This window comes from Hemitrygon akajei, chromosome 21, assembly GCF_048418815.1.
Source record: "Hemitrygon akajei chromosome 21, sHemAka1.3, whole genome shotgun sequence".
Taxonomy (NCBI): Eukaryota; Metazoa; Chordata; class Chondrichthyes; order Myliobatiformes; family Dasyatidae; genus Hemitrygon; species Hemitrygon akajei.
The window spans coordinates 41,165,422-41,179,100 of record NC_133144.1 but is presented as its reverse complement, the minus strand read 5'-3'; the positions used below and the strand labels follow the sequence as shown (position 1 = coordinate 41,179,100).

The 13,679-nt window shown below is 41.9% G+C and overlaps 1 protein-coding gene across 5 annotated transcripts in view; it reads left to right on the top strand.

The window, feature by feature from the left end:
* Nucleotides 1-13,679, top strand: part of LOC140714253 (rho GTPase-activating protein 22-like) — a 524,093-nt gene that overhangs the window by 231,930 nt on the left and 278,484 nt on the right. For 2 of the 5 annotated variants that reach the window (XM_073025307.1, XM_073025304.1), the window contains exon 1: nucleotides 12,873-13,334. The exons of the other annotated variants lie outside the window; for them this stretch is intronic. In XM_073025307.1, the coding sequence (XP_072881408.1) occupies nucleotides 13,229-13,334 (106 nt within the window). In that variant the 5' untranslated portion in view covers nucleotides 12,873-13,228. Of the gene's footprint in view, nucleotides 1-12,872; nucleotides 13,335-13,679 lie in introns of those variants that run through there. 5 annotated transcript variants of the gene reach the window in all.

Below are 13,679 nucleotides of genomic sequence, written 5' to 3'. Positions count from 1 at the left end.
TAAATGCTGCCTGGCCTGCTGAGTTCCTCTGACGTTTTGTCTGCGTTGTTTGGATTTCCAGCATCTGCAGATTTTAACTCGTTCCATAGATACTGCCTGACCTGCTTAATTTCTCCAGCAATTTCCCTTTTCTGTTTTTTTTTTAAAAGATGTTTTCTCATCCATGCCTTACCATAAACAATTTCTTACACACAGATGTAGAATTTAACATGCTGGCAACAACAGCTGTTAAGCCGTTGCAACATCCAGATGCTGCCTGACCCATTGAGTTCCTCCAACTCTTTGTATCTTGCTCCAGGTTCCATCATCTGCCATCTCTTGCATCTCCATTTTGCTGCAGGAATTCATGGGGCCAGGTAGCACCTTTGGAGGATCATTTCAGTTTGAGACCCAGAATTGAATTGAATCGAATTGAATTGACTTTATTACTTACATCCTTTATATATATGTACATTCAGGGTAAAAATCTTCATCTTACGTCTCCATCTAACTGTGCAATGTGCAATTATAGTGATTTATAATAAATATTATGTACAACAGGATAGTCAATATAACATAGAAATACAGTTGTGTCAGCATGAATTAATCAGTCTGTTGACCTGGTGGAAGAAGCTGTCCCAGAGCCTGTTGGTCCTGGCTTCAATGCTGCAGTACTTTTTCCCAGATGGTAGCAGCTGAAACAGTTTGTGGTTGGGGTGACTCGGGTCCCCAGTGATCCTTTGGGTCCTTTTTACGCACCTGTCTTTGTAAATGTCCTGAATAGTGGGAAGTTTACATCTACAGATGTGCTGGGCTGTCCGCACCTGTCTCTGCAGAGTCCTGTGATTGTTTTTTGCAAAGTTGAGGAAATGTTTGCTTTCTTCACACCACACTGTCAGGGTGATGACTGTGACAGGGATGAATGTAGTTATTCCTACATTCACCCACTCCCCTATCACCCTTTTTATCCTTTTCACTCCTACACCTTCTCCATCTGCCCATCACCGCACACTCCTCCCCGTCTGCCAGCTCCCTCCCTTGATTCCACACTTCACCTTCCTCTCCCATCTTCCTTTGCCACTTCCACCTATCATGTCCCAGCTTCTGACACTATTCCCATCTCTGTGTTGGTGTAGAAGATGGCAACACTTAAGGGATGTCCACAGGACAACCTTGGACTGTGTTGGTCATTGATGCAAATGATGCAGTTGACTGTATGTTTCATTGTAATGCATATGTGACAAATAAAGCTAATATTTAGCTTTATCACTTTATCGGTTTCTTCCTTTGATCCATTTTATTGGTTCCCATGTAAACCAGGACAAACATGTCTTCCCCACTCTCAACTGAAAATTCTCCTAATTCTGCCCATCCTCTCCCTCGCATCCGGACCTACCTGTCCCCTGACAGGTCTTGCTTTCCCTTTATCTGCACCCCTTTATTCTGACTATTTGCCCTCTACCTTTCAATGCAGGTAAAGGTCTTCAACTGAAAATGTCAATGGTCCATTTCCCTCCACTGCTGAGTCCCAACCGCAGTTTGTTTTTCACTGTAGGGTGAGATCTATGGACCAAATGCAAATAAAAAGGATTAGTATACATATCTATGAGTAGACTGATCTCTCGAGTCGAGTATGATCCAACCCAAAGGGGTTGTCTATTGATGGGAGCTCATGGGGCTTTAGAGGCCAATCCAGGATCCATATAATGGGTAGATTCCCTTAATGGAGAATGCTTGTGTACGACTTCATTTAATGTGCAGAGGCTGATGCATGGGCAGCCACCACACAGTCCTTGACGGATCGGGGTCAGAGTCCAGTGTCATGGAGTGCAAGACAACTTCACTGCGGTAGCCTTCCTCTGCCTTCACTGCTATTGTGATGAGGCATCACCTTCCCCCCACCTCCACCACTGGTTAAGTTGCTATTCAGCTGGAACCTCCCCCATGACTTACCACCATGGGTGAGTCTACCAGGAGCTGAGCACCAGACAGCATCGCTCTCAGCAACTCACAAGCTTTCCTGCCACAACAAAGTGATGATTCTCAGGGAACAGTAGTTGTATACAAGGCTCAGCATGGACATTATAGGCTAAAGGTGCCACTGACTCCATAAGGCAGCAGGGCTTGAGAAGAGCTCAGATTTAGAGACAATGGAAGAATGTTGGTATCTCAAAATCTGAATATGACGAGAAAATAGATGTGCATTCACCAGCTGCACCAGGAAGAGAGAAGTATCAAACACCTAGCTGTTTAAAAATAAAACTTGCTACTTTATGCTCCGTAGCTAATAAGGAAAGTTATTAGCAGGGATAGAAATATTATGGTCTTATGAAACCAACATCCAATCACAAGCAGCAGGATGGGAGAGAATGAGGACTGTTTCAGAAGAACTAATTTACTGAGTTGTGAAAAATCCTTTTCAAATGCACAACTTTATGATGCACTTTGCAAGAACAGATTCAGCTTTCTTTGGTATTTTTATCTCCTTAAGATCCACTATGACTTAATTTGCCACCTCTTTGCTACAATGAACCATTCCCCATGGTATGAAATCTAATTACTATAAAAGAATAGGAAAGGAAAATAAAATGCCATTGACATCAGGGAAGCTCCTGACGGTGTGAAACCTCAGTCTTTGAACAAATTATGATTGCTGTAGGAAATGGAATAAAATGGTAGCTGATTTTCTCAAATAGATAGAAAACAAGACAGCTGTAATCTATAATTTACATTAAATTAAATCCACCCACACCTGATTGAAAAGCATTTCCATTTTATGAAGTATAAGTCTGCCAGTGCTACACTATAAAAGGGAGTGAAGGAACGCTGGAGGATCTCAGCAGTTCAGGCAGCATCTATGGAGAGAAGTGAACGGTCAACATTTCAGGTCAAGGCACTTCAACTGGACTGGTCATCTGATTTCACCTGACTTGATGCACGTTTCAATTTCAAGAAAACATTCCAGGCATGGGTTGTTCAGAGGCAGGTAATCTTTGTGTTGTAAATATGCCAGGAAATTAAAATCTTAGACAAGTGCAAGTATAACTGTCTATCCATGATATTCAATAGTATACCATCTCCAAGACCTCCTCCATCAATATTCTGAGAGTTGCATCAACCAAAATCATCCTACAATTTTGACCTTACAATCTATCTTGTATGATCTTACACTACTTTTTGCAGCCATTGCATTTTATTTTGCATCCTGTTATTGTTTTACCTCGTTCAACCTCAATGCACTGCGTAATAATTTGATCTGTATAAACAGGGAATATATCTTGGTACATGTGATAATAATAACCATATTCCAATTCCAGCCAGAAACTCATTTGGACCAACTACATAAATATCATATCTGGAAGACATCTTTCTAAACTCAGATGTACCTTGCTGATTGATTTCAATGCCAGGGCACCAAGCATGGAGAATCCTGGCCATAATCATCAAGAACTTCAGAGCGGGAGGGATATGAAACCCTTGGAGCAGCAGCAGCAGTCATACTGAGTGAGGGTCTAGGAATGAATCTGACTTTCATTTAAAGAGCACCCATGTTAAGATACGGATCATCTCCTGGAAGTGTGAGTGGCCTGCTTTGCAATAGTAACCCTTCAGTGGTTTTGTTTGCAAGAATTGAGTGAACACCAGAGAAGGAAGCACCTACCCAGGGCATGGGGCTGAGAAGGCAATGCGATGGGTGGGCGAGGGAAGGTCCAGCAGAAAAGTATCCAAACTTGGATGGCACGGAAAGAGTTAATAAAATTGTTTATCTTAAGTATAGACAGTTGATGTTATGTTTGGGACTATTTTTGACAGAGTAAGGAGTGTAGTACTTCGATAACATTTTGAAATTTTGAACTTAAGTGTTACTCTTCAATTCATCGCACTGACTGCAATTTGCACCATTTTGTCTGTCTTCCTCACAGTCTCACTGCACAATGCATCAACTTCTATACCAATCGCCCATCCTCAGCCCTATCAATCCAGTTCCCACCCCTGGGCAAGTTAGTTAAAAACCCTCTCCAAAAGCTTTAGCAAACCTGCCCACAAGGCCTACCAGCCCAGCCAGTTTTTGGAATTTGACTGTAACAAGAACTTTCTGGGGGAATGTAACTAATGGGAAAATAATGTTATTCCCGGCTAAGTGATCATCCCATAGGGTACAGAAGCAGCTCTGAGAGGATAACCAACCCTGGGGAAAATGTAACAAAGAGAGCATCAAATCAAACATACTTTACTGAAGAGAACAATAATCAAATAACAGCAGTGGCTGATACACAACAAATAGTTTTTTTAAAGGAGTACACACACAGACACTCAATCATTATCCTATTAGAATAAAAACAAAATTGCAACATCAAACATTTATTGCATACATTACATTACTCTATTAACTACTTGTATTCTAATTATTTACAAATACACATATTTTTAGGTTTCAGTAGGTACATTTAATGTTAGAGAAATGTATACGATATACATCCTGAAATTCGTTTTCTTTGCAAACATCCATGAAAACAGAGAAGTGCCCCAAAGAATGAATGACAGTTAAACGTGAGAACCCCAAAGCCCCCCAGCTACCCCCTGCCATGCATAAGCAGCAGCAAGTCAACAACCCCCCTCCCCCACCAGCAAAAAAAGCATCCGTGCCCCCCCCACCAAGCACTCAAGCGTGCAGCAAAGCATCAATAAAGACAGACTTGCAGAACCCCAAAGACTACTCGTTCACCCAGTAATTCAACATACCACAGGCTCTCTCTCCCTCCCTAATAAGGGAAAAAGAGGTATCCCTATTTGAATAGTCAATAACCACAAATGCAGACAAATTTATTACTAATCCTTTCTACAGCACTATAGCAAGGTAAACATGTCTACAGTGTGTATCCCAGATACTGATGACCCAATAAACCTCTTGTCCAATAGGCTTCATACATGGCTGAATCAGAATCAGAACCAGTTTTATTATCACTGGCATATGTCATCAAATTGGTGTTTTGCAACAGCAGTTTAGTGCATTACAGAAAAAGTTATAAGTTATGATATAAAGTATGTAAAACATAAATAAATAGTGCAAAAAGGAGACTAAAATAGAGAGGTTGTGTTCATGGATACATGGACCATTCAGAAATATGATGACAGAAAGGAAGAAGCTGTACCCAAAACACTGAATGTGTGTCTTCAGGCTCCTATACCTCTTCCCTGATGGTAGTAATGAGAAGAGGGCATGTCCTAAATGGTGTACTGGAGTCCTCAGTAATGGATGTCACCTTCTTGAAGATGTCCTCAATGTTGCGGAGGTTTATTCCAATGCTGGAGCTGGTTGAGTTTATCACCCTGTGTAGTTTGATTTTTATTCTGTGAATGGGAGCCTCCATACCAGATGGTGATACAACCATTAAGAATGTTCTCCATGGTATATCGGTAGAAATTTGTTGGGGTCATTGGTGATATACCAAATCTTCTCAAATTCCGAATGAAGTATAGCTTCTGGCATATCTTCTTCATGATTTCATCAGTATGTTAGACCCAGGATAGATCCTCTGAGATGCTGACATCCGAGAACTTGAAGATGTTCACGCTTTCCACTGCTTAACCCCTTGATGAACGCTGGCGTGTGTTCTCCCACCTTCCCCTTCCTGAAGTCCACAGTCAGCTCCTTGGTCTTACTGCTGATGAGTGCAAGATTGTTGTTGCGATACCACTCAACCAGCCAATTTGCCTCACTTCTGGATACCTCCTCACAAGCATCTGAGATTCTGCCGACAACAGTCATGTCCTTGGCAAATTTACAGATGCCATTTGTACTGCGCCTACCCAAACAGTTGTGAATGTAGAAAGGGTAGAGCAGTAGAGGGTAGATACCACATTCTGCATAAAGTGATATTTTGGATATACATAACCATAAACCCAGTACATCAAAGAACATTTGAAACATCAATTGTAAATTCCACACCTAACAGAGCAATACACCCTTTAAATACTTCAGTAATTATAACTCTACTTTGTTCCCTCAATATTCCCAAATATCACAAACCCAACAATAACAATTCACTTTTCTTTGATGTTTCCCACCTTCTTGCCTGAGTGCCCGATTTAACATTGGGGATCTCAGTTAAGTTCTCTCAGGACCTCTGCTTGCCTTTTAGCCAAAAAGTTGTAACCTTAGACATCTCTGGAGAGTTTCCAGTGTATGCAATGTGACCATCTCCCTTCCTTCTCTGAATTTCTTTTCTTGCTGCAGCTTGGGTCAAGTGTACCGAGCAGACATCAAAAAACATTGTAAGTTCAAAGTAAATGCATCATTAATGTATGTATATATCATTCTCTCGCAGGCATTCATGGTAGAACAACGAAGTACAATATAGCATCAATAAAAAACTACACACAAAGACTAACATATTGCACAACTACAAAAAGAAATAAGTAATAATAATCATAATAATTAACTGATAATTAAATAATTTTGGAAACATGAGTTGTCATGTCCTTGATCATTGTGTTCAATGATCGGTCACCCAGGGAACTTTAGATTCTTAAATTGCTCCCACACAATTCCCCTTCATCCTTGAGATGTAGAGTCATGGAGACATAACACTTCAGAAAAGGTCCTTTATCCCACCAAGACCACATTGACTATCAACCACATATTTACAATGATACTGCAATAATTCTATTTTTATTCTCCCTATATTCTTCTTAACACTGTCTCCCACCCCCCCCCCCCCCCCACCCCCGGTTCCTCTCACTCACTTTCACACCTAGGGACAATTACGGCTGTCAATTAACCTACCAAACTGCACACCTTTGAAATGTGAGAGGAAACCGGACCAACCCAAGAACGTGCAGTCTCCACACAGACGGAACCGCAAGTGAGGATTGAACCTAAATCTCTGGCACTGTGAAGGAGCGACTGTGTTATTTTGTTGCTACTGAGCCTGATCGGCAATTCAGCAGATCCATGCACAGCGGAAGACTTTGAGATAGTGTGTTCTTTTCCAAGACCTCCACATCCTCTATCACTACAGTAGTCCCATTCAATCTGACTAGAATGCTTCCTCTACATTGGCCCACATCAAACCTCTCACCAAGTTACTAGAGATGTACCAGCTACAGTACAGTACAGAGTCTAAAGGAGGAGAGTGTGATATGAGCCATAAAGAGATTGAAATGAAAGAGCACAGGGTTTGGTCAACAGGTAGAGTGCTAGAGGCTCAGTTGATGCAAAGATTGCCTGCATTAGGTGGTGCAATGGGATCCAATAATATGGTGTCAAGGGCTTCTTCAGTGGAATTTCACACTGACAAGATGGAAAAAGAATCATTTCAAATGTGAAGCTGTGGTGTGTGTTGTGAATAGTAATGAGGAAGGATTATTTTGAAACGCAGGGGATTTGCAGCATGACTGTTGGCGTGTCTGCCAACAGAAGCCATGCAATCACCTGTAGCACTGTTGGGCAGAAAGTAAATTAGATGCTGAACTATAAAGGCAGAGAGGTATTTGAAGAGAGGGAGTCCATTTGCTGGAGCAGAGAAGGAGAAAAGGAGATATTTCAGAGCTTAGCACCAAGATATGTTTCGTAAATTAATGGTGCATGGGTGTTATTGGAAGTTCTCAGCAGTCTGCAGGTGAATGTATGCATGCATGCACACAATCCAGCTTGTCTTCCATCAACCGAGCACCAATGGGAGGGGCCAGCCTAGTCCTTGCTACAACCAAGGCCACGCAACTACCCCACCATCTGTCTCCCCAATAAACAATGGAAACAGACTTGTAGCATTTAACATTAGCGATTGTTGTGATGGAAAATAACTGGTTCTTTAAGTCTCAACAGTAGAGGCCTGGACACACACAGTTTTAATAATAAGGAATTTATTTACAAGGGGAAGTCGGGTCAACACAAGCAACTACAATACACAGGAAGCGGTGTGGGGACAGAATATGGTTACACAAACAAAGAACAAGGGAAAAGCACTACGACAGCTATCCCCCTTGACCTTGGATAGCTGCAGCTCCCTTACCAGGACAAACGATAGACCTTCCCAAACATAAATCAATGCACTTACCTTCAATGAGGTGGTCTGTAAGGGAGACTGAGCCAGGCACAAGTCTCACCTTTTATAGCATGGGGCTGGGTGAGATAATCCAATTAAGGTGACCAATAATTTAGGTGTGCATTGATTAGTTGGGAGGGACCAAATGTTGATTGGCATGTGGTGTGTCCTCTGACCAGCCAGGTGGCAGTGCGTCTATCACGTGGCCGGTATCTCTGGATACAGCGATGTCCAACAGGGTCTTGCAATCACAAGAGAAATGTCGAAGACTATCATTCACTGTTATACTGCACAACATGCACCAACCCTTCCTGTAGCAGGTAGTAACACGGCCCACACCAGGTTCAACTCCTCCAGCTCCTCCGCCATAGAGCAACTTGCTGATGAGGTAGACCTGCCAACTTGAAGTTGTTAACATCCAGGATTGTCTTGCAATCGTAAAAAAGACATTTAAAAAGACAAAAACACCTTTGCTTGGCCCCAAGATGTCACTGTGTTTGAACACACCGCCATCTTATTGGGATTCATGTTTGACATTCCCCTTTCCATCCTGTGACTATTTTCAAGCTCCTTCAAAAGTCATATGCAAAATTTGACTCTGTAAGATTTGACTAACAGTATAATAAGCTCTTTGGGTTTGTGTGGGAAGCCGGAGAGTGTTGGGCTCTCTAGTCTATGTTCTCGGCTTTTTCTGGGTCTCAAGACTTTTCCCGGGTCTCAAGATTTTTCCGGGTCTAAGTGTATCTGGTCTAAGCATTCTCGATTCTCAAGGTCATCAATGTTCTCAAGGGTTTGCAGGTTTCCCATGGCCCATGATTTCCCAGGTTTATTTAATGTTTTCCAGATTTATTCAATATTTCCTAGTTTCTTTTGCAATGTTTTCCCTGTCTCGAGGTTCTCAAGTCTCTCTCGAGGATCCTTAGGTCCCTCTTGAGTTCCCCAGGTCTCTCTTGACCATCAGGTGTTGTCCATAGGGAGGGGGGTAGTGTCATGAGCTCTTCAGGCTTGTACAGGCAGCTGGATAGCATTGGCGTCCAAGGTTTTTAGAACACCTGAATTGGTTCATAGTTGTTTAATGAGAGCCGTTAATCATTTAGGATTTCTTGTGTTTTTTTCTCGAGCGACCTGCACTTTATAATGTGATCTCTTGGTGCTTTCTGTTTAAACTTGTTAAGTTTATTTTGATAGGCTCGGGAGTTCTGTGTTACTTGCATCAATAAGTGGACGCCTGATTACTGCTAATCGCGGGGTCCTAGTTTGAGAATGATATGTCTGGGTGTGTTGTTCAGCTGAGCCAGTGATGTTCCATTGGAATTGTTATGAATAAACTCTGGTCGCCATCTCTATATCAGAGTCTGTTTCTCTTCCACACTAGGGTTCCGACAGTGCCAGGGTACATTGTGACAAACAATTTTGCTTGAACTCTCTCACAAACTTAAAACTCACAGTGCTTGTTCTGGATGGATCTGAAATTTGGAACTTTAATCCAATTTCTTAACCTGACAACATAACCAACAGCCATTCCCTCTGACCACCTGCACTAACAAAATATATCATTTGCAAATAGCTCTGATGACGCTGGACTAAAGTTCTTAAAATGTTGTCATAAAAGATTTTAGCCATTTTTCTCTGGAAAGTGGACAAACATGCACCAATCTGCATTGAGGAGTAGGTGGTGGAAAGTTTTGGCAGCTTGAAAATTCCTGGGTGTTAACATATTGGATGATTGTCCTGGTTCCAGCAGATACAATAGATGCTAGCACAAGAAAGATACACCAGCATCTTTACTTTCTCAGGTTGTTGGAGAGTTTTGGCCTGCCATTGAACACTGACAAACTTCTACAGATGTACTGTTGAGATTATCCTAACTGGTTGTATCATGGTCTAGGAAAACAAGTTGAATGTGCAAAGACATAAGAAACTTCAAAAAGTAGTGGACTCTGCCCAATGCATCACAGGTATATCTGTCCCCACCATTGTTAGTATCTACAGGAGACACTGCCTCACAAAGGCAAGATCTATCATCAAAGATCCCCACCATCCAAGCCATGCCATCTTTTTGCAGCTACCATAGTGCGGGAGGTGCAGAAGTCTGCTGTCCCACACCTTCCGGCTTGAGAACAACTATTCCTCTAAAACCATTTAGTTCTTGAACCAACTGGCAAAACCCTAATCACTAGAGTTCAGCAACACTATGACCATTTTACATGAAAATGGACATTTTTAAACTTTTAATTGTATTTTCATATAAAAATAATGTATAATTTATGTCAATTCATATGAAAACTGCTTACATGGTGCTAATGTAGTGCTGTGTGTCTGTGAACTTGCTACGTAAGTTCTTCATTGCACTGGTGCATATGTGTAGTTGTACATATGACAATAACGTGAATTTTAACTTTTTGGCAAACACAGCTGTACTATCTGTGTCTTCAGCCTTACTACTAATGATAGCTTTGCATTCTTCTCTGAACTGCTAGTCTGCCCTGTGTCCTCCCACGTCCTTGACGATATCACTGTCTCTCTCTGCCTCTCTCTCTATCACACACACCCTCTCTCTCTCTCAGGAATATTACTATCATTTCCATGTGCACAGCAAATGGCTGCGATCTTTCATACTTCTCCAGTGTATCAGCATACCTGCCACATACATTGGCTTCGTCATAGAAGGTTGGCGTCATTCAATGTCTGTAGTGAGATGCTGAAGATGTTCTATAGGTCAGTTGTGGAGAGCGCCCTCTTCTTTGTGGTGGCGTGTTGGGGAGGAAGCATTAAGAAGAGGGACGCCTCACGTCTTAATAAGCTGGTAAGGAAGGCGGGCTCTGTCGTGGGCAAAGTACTGCAGAGTTTAACATCGGTAGCTGAGCGAAGGGCGCTGAGTAGGCTACGGTCAATTATGGAAAACTCTGAACATCCTCTACATAGCACCATCCAGAGACAGAGAAGCAGTTTCAGCGACAGGTTACTATCGATGCAATGCTCCTCAGACAGGATGAAGAGGTCAATACTCCCCAATGCCATTAGGCTTTACAATTCAACTGCCAGGACTTAAGAACTTTTTAAAAGCTATTATTAATGCTTTTTGAGATAGTGATTTAGATGCATATCATATTTTTTACTGAGTTAAGTATTGTATGTAATTAGTTTTGCTACAACAAGTGTATGGGACATTGGAAAAAAAGTTGAATTTCCCCATGGGGATGAATAAAGTATCTATCTATCTATCTATACTTCTCCAGTGTATCAGCATACCTGCCACATACATTGGCTGTCGTCATCACTGGTCCACCAGGAGACCACTTGGTTACTACTTTGCCACTTCGTCAGCAACAGGATCCCAAACTCATCACCATTGTGACATCCATAGGTTCTTCTGAATTGCAGTACAGTAAAGCAAGTAATTTTAGCAGTATCTACTTCAATGAAAAGAATGATACTCAAGCAATAATGTATCAGAATTAATACCACAAGGTTTTCACGTATATATACCCTGTCTCCGTCCAATGTCAGCCTACATGTGACTGCTCTTTGGGATTTATTCATTTTAAGGATCAAAAATGTTATGAAGTAAAGTGCCTGCAGTGTTGCAAAAATGTTACTCCCATTGAGACCCAAACAAGCTGCAGTTCTTTTGAAGTTGAAAGCGTGCACATCTAATTTTAACCAATGTTATGAACATTTTGGGATCAGTGACACTCGAAAGCATTGGAAAGATGCTCTGAGAAACAATGTGAAGTTGATGGTTATTGAGACATGTGTTACTGCAAAAGCCAGAGTACAATTTCACAAGTAGATTGCAATGCTGCTTCCCAGCTCCAGTGCTGGACAAGATCCTGGAGGTTGTTTTATGTTAGCTCACACCTCATTATCACATGTACACCTTTGGACTCCCAGCGTTTCCAGCCACTGGGAAAATGAATAACATTCCATTGCCCTCCTGGTGACATCTCAGTGCTTCAGTCAGAGGACACCTCATTCCCATCCTCAAGGAAGTTATAACTAGACACAAACTCAAAATAGTTTGAGGAAAATCAGAAATGCTATGAACTTTCGCCTGTCTGGCTTACAGAAGTGTTGTGAAGGTTCGTGTTCAGTTGCTGGAGATTGCCAAACGGTTGGAAAGGTGGGGGCAAATTGGAAATTCTAATTACAGGGCCATTGATTGACAGCCTCTCAGGTACTACAGAACAATTTCTCCTTGTAATACAAAGTGGTCTCAGCATTTCCCACTGGTGAAAATCTGACGATCAGTTAATGCTGACTTCTTGAACACATATCAGTGACTGTAGCAAAGCTTGAGTGTAGAACGTACACTGACGAACCCAGGCTGTTGTCAGCAGTATTACACCAGACACACAGTAGCACATACATAACACAGCTGCTCCTTTAATCACGCATAGGTAGTGTTACAATCCATCATTCCCTGTTGTTTAAATTACAGCCAGTTAGTTGATCTTTATGGAGTCTGGGTTTTTTTTGGAGGAAGTTTACTCTCTATTGACGATTAAATTCAAAGCTAGTCTGCTGCCCTGCAGCTACTAGAAAAGGCATCTGCTCACTCACACAAAATTCCCTCGTGGCCTTTTCACATCTTCAAAGCAAGGAAACATAATTAATACGCTGTAGGGTTTAATAGGAAAGTGACATAGAAAGATAGATTTCAAGCAGAGAGAGAGAGAGAGAGAGATTGAGAGAGAGCTCATGCTCTTGACTCTCAACAAATCAACAATCCACTCCTTCCACAATTGATTAGCTGAGTCTGTCTGTATTTGGGGTTGTGTGCAGTAAATTGGCATTGATGGGCTGGACTGTACATCCCAGAGAACTGGTCAGAGAGCAAGAGAAAGAGAGTGTGTGTGAGTGAGTGAAAGAGTGAGTGAGAGAGAAAGAAAACAAGAGAGTGAGAAGAAAGATTGTGTGTGAAAGAGAGAGACTGATTTTGTCTGTGTGAGTGTGTGTGTGAGAGAGAGAGAGAGAGAGTGAGAGAGAGAGAGAGAGAGAGGTGGGGGTTTGCTGTTGGTGTCAGGACTCTCCAGGAACTCTACAGTAAAAGGCAAGAGGGTAGAGATTAAAGGCTCAGATGAATGAAAGACTGCTTGCGGTGTGCAGAAGCCTGGAATAATGCTGCAGCAGAGCAACTCTGTCTCTCCTGGCACTGGGACTGCTTGGACTGAGAGCTGCACGTGTGAATATTTCTCTGGATGACTTGGACTTGGCATGTCATCTCTATAGCGACAGACCGAAGGATCAGCAATATGGGACAGTGCTGTTGTAAAACCAGAAAGAAGCTATCTCGCCAGCCCAGAGGTACTATTAGTTAAACAGTTACTTGCACAAGGTTCACTTCTTTGAGAAGTTAATGGGCAGGGTAATCCTGCAGCTGTAAATAAATGTTCAAACTCTATATGGTTTTCTCAGCTTCTACAATCATCATAGTATGAACTTATTGAGGAATTGGTGTTTATTGTTGAATTTGTGCTGTGTTTGACTTTAGCACGGTTCGAAGTTTAGTTCAACACATTATTCACCTTATGTGTCAGTGGTGAAGCTCGTAGGAGAACAATGTAGCCAAATAATTTGGGGTTCTTGCTCCAAAGACAATATTTTAAAGGGATATCATCTCCCATGCAAGAGTTTGGCATTTGTCTGCTA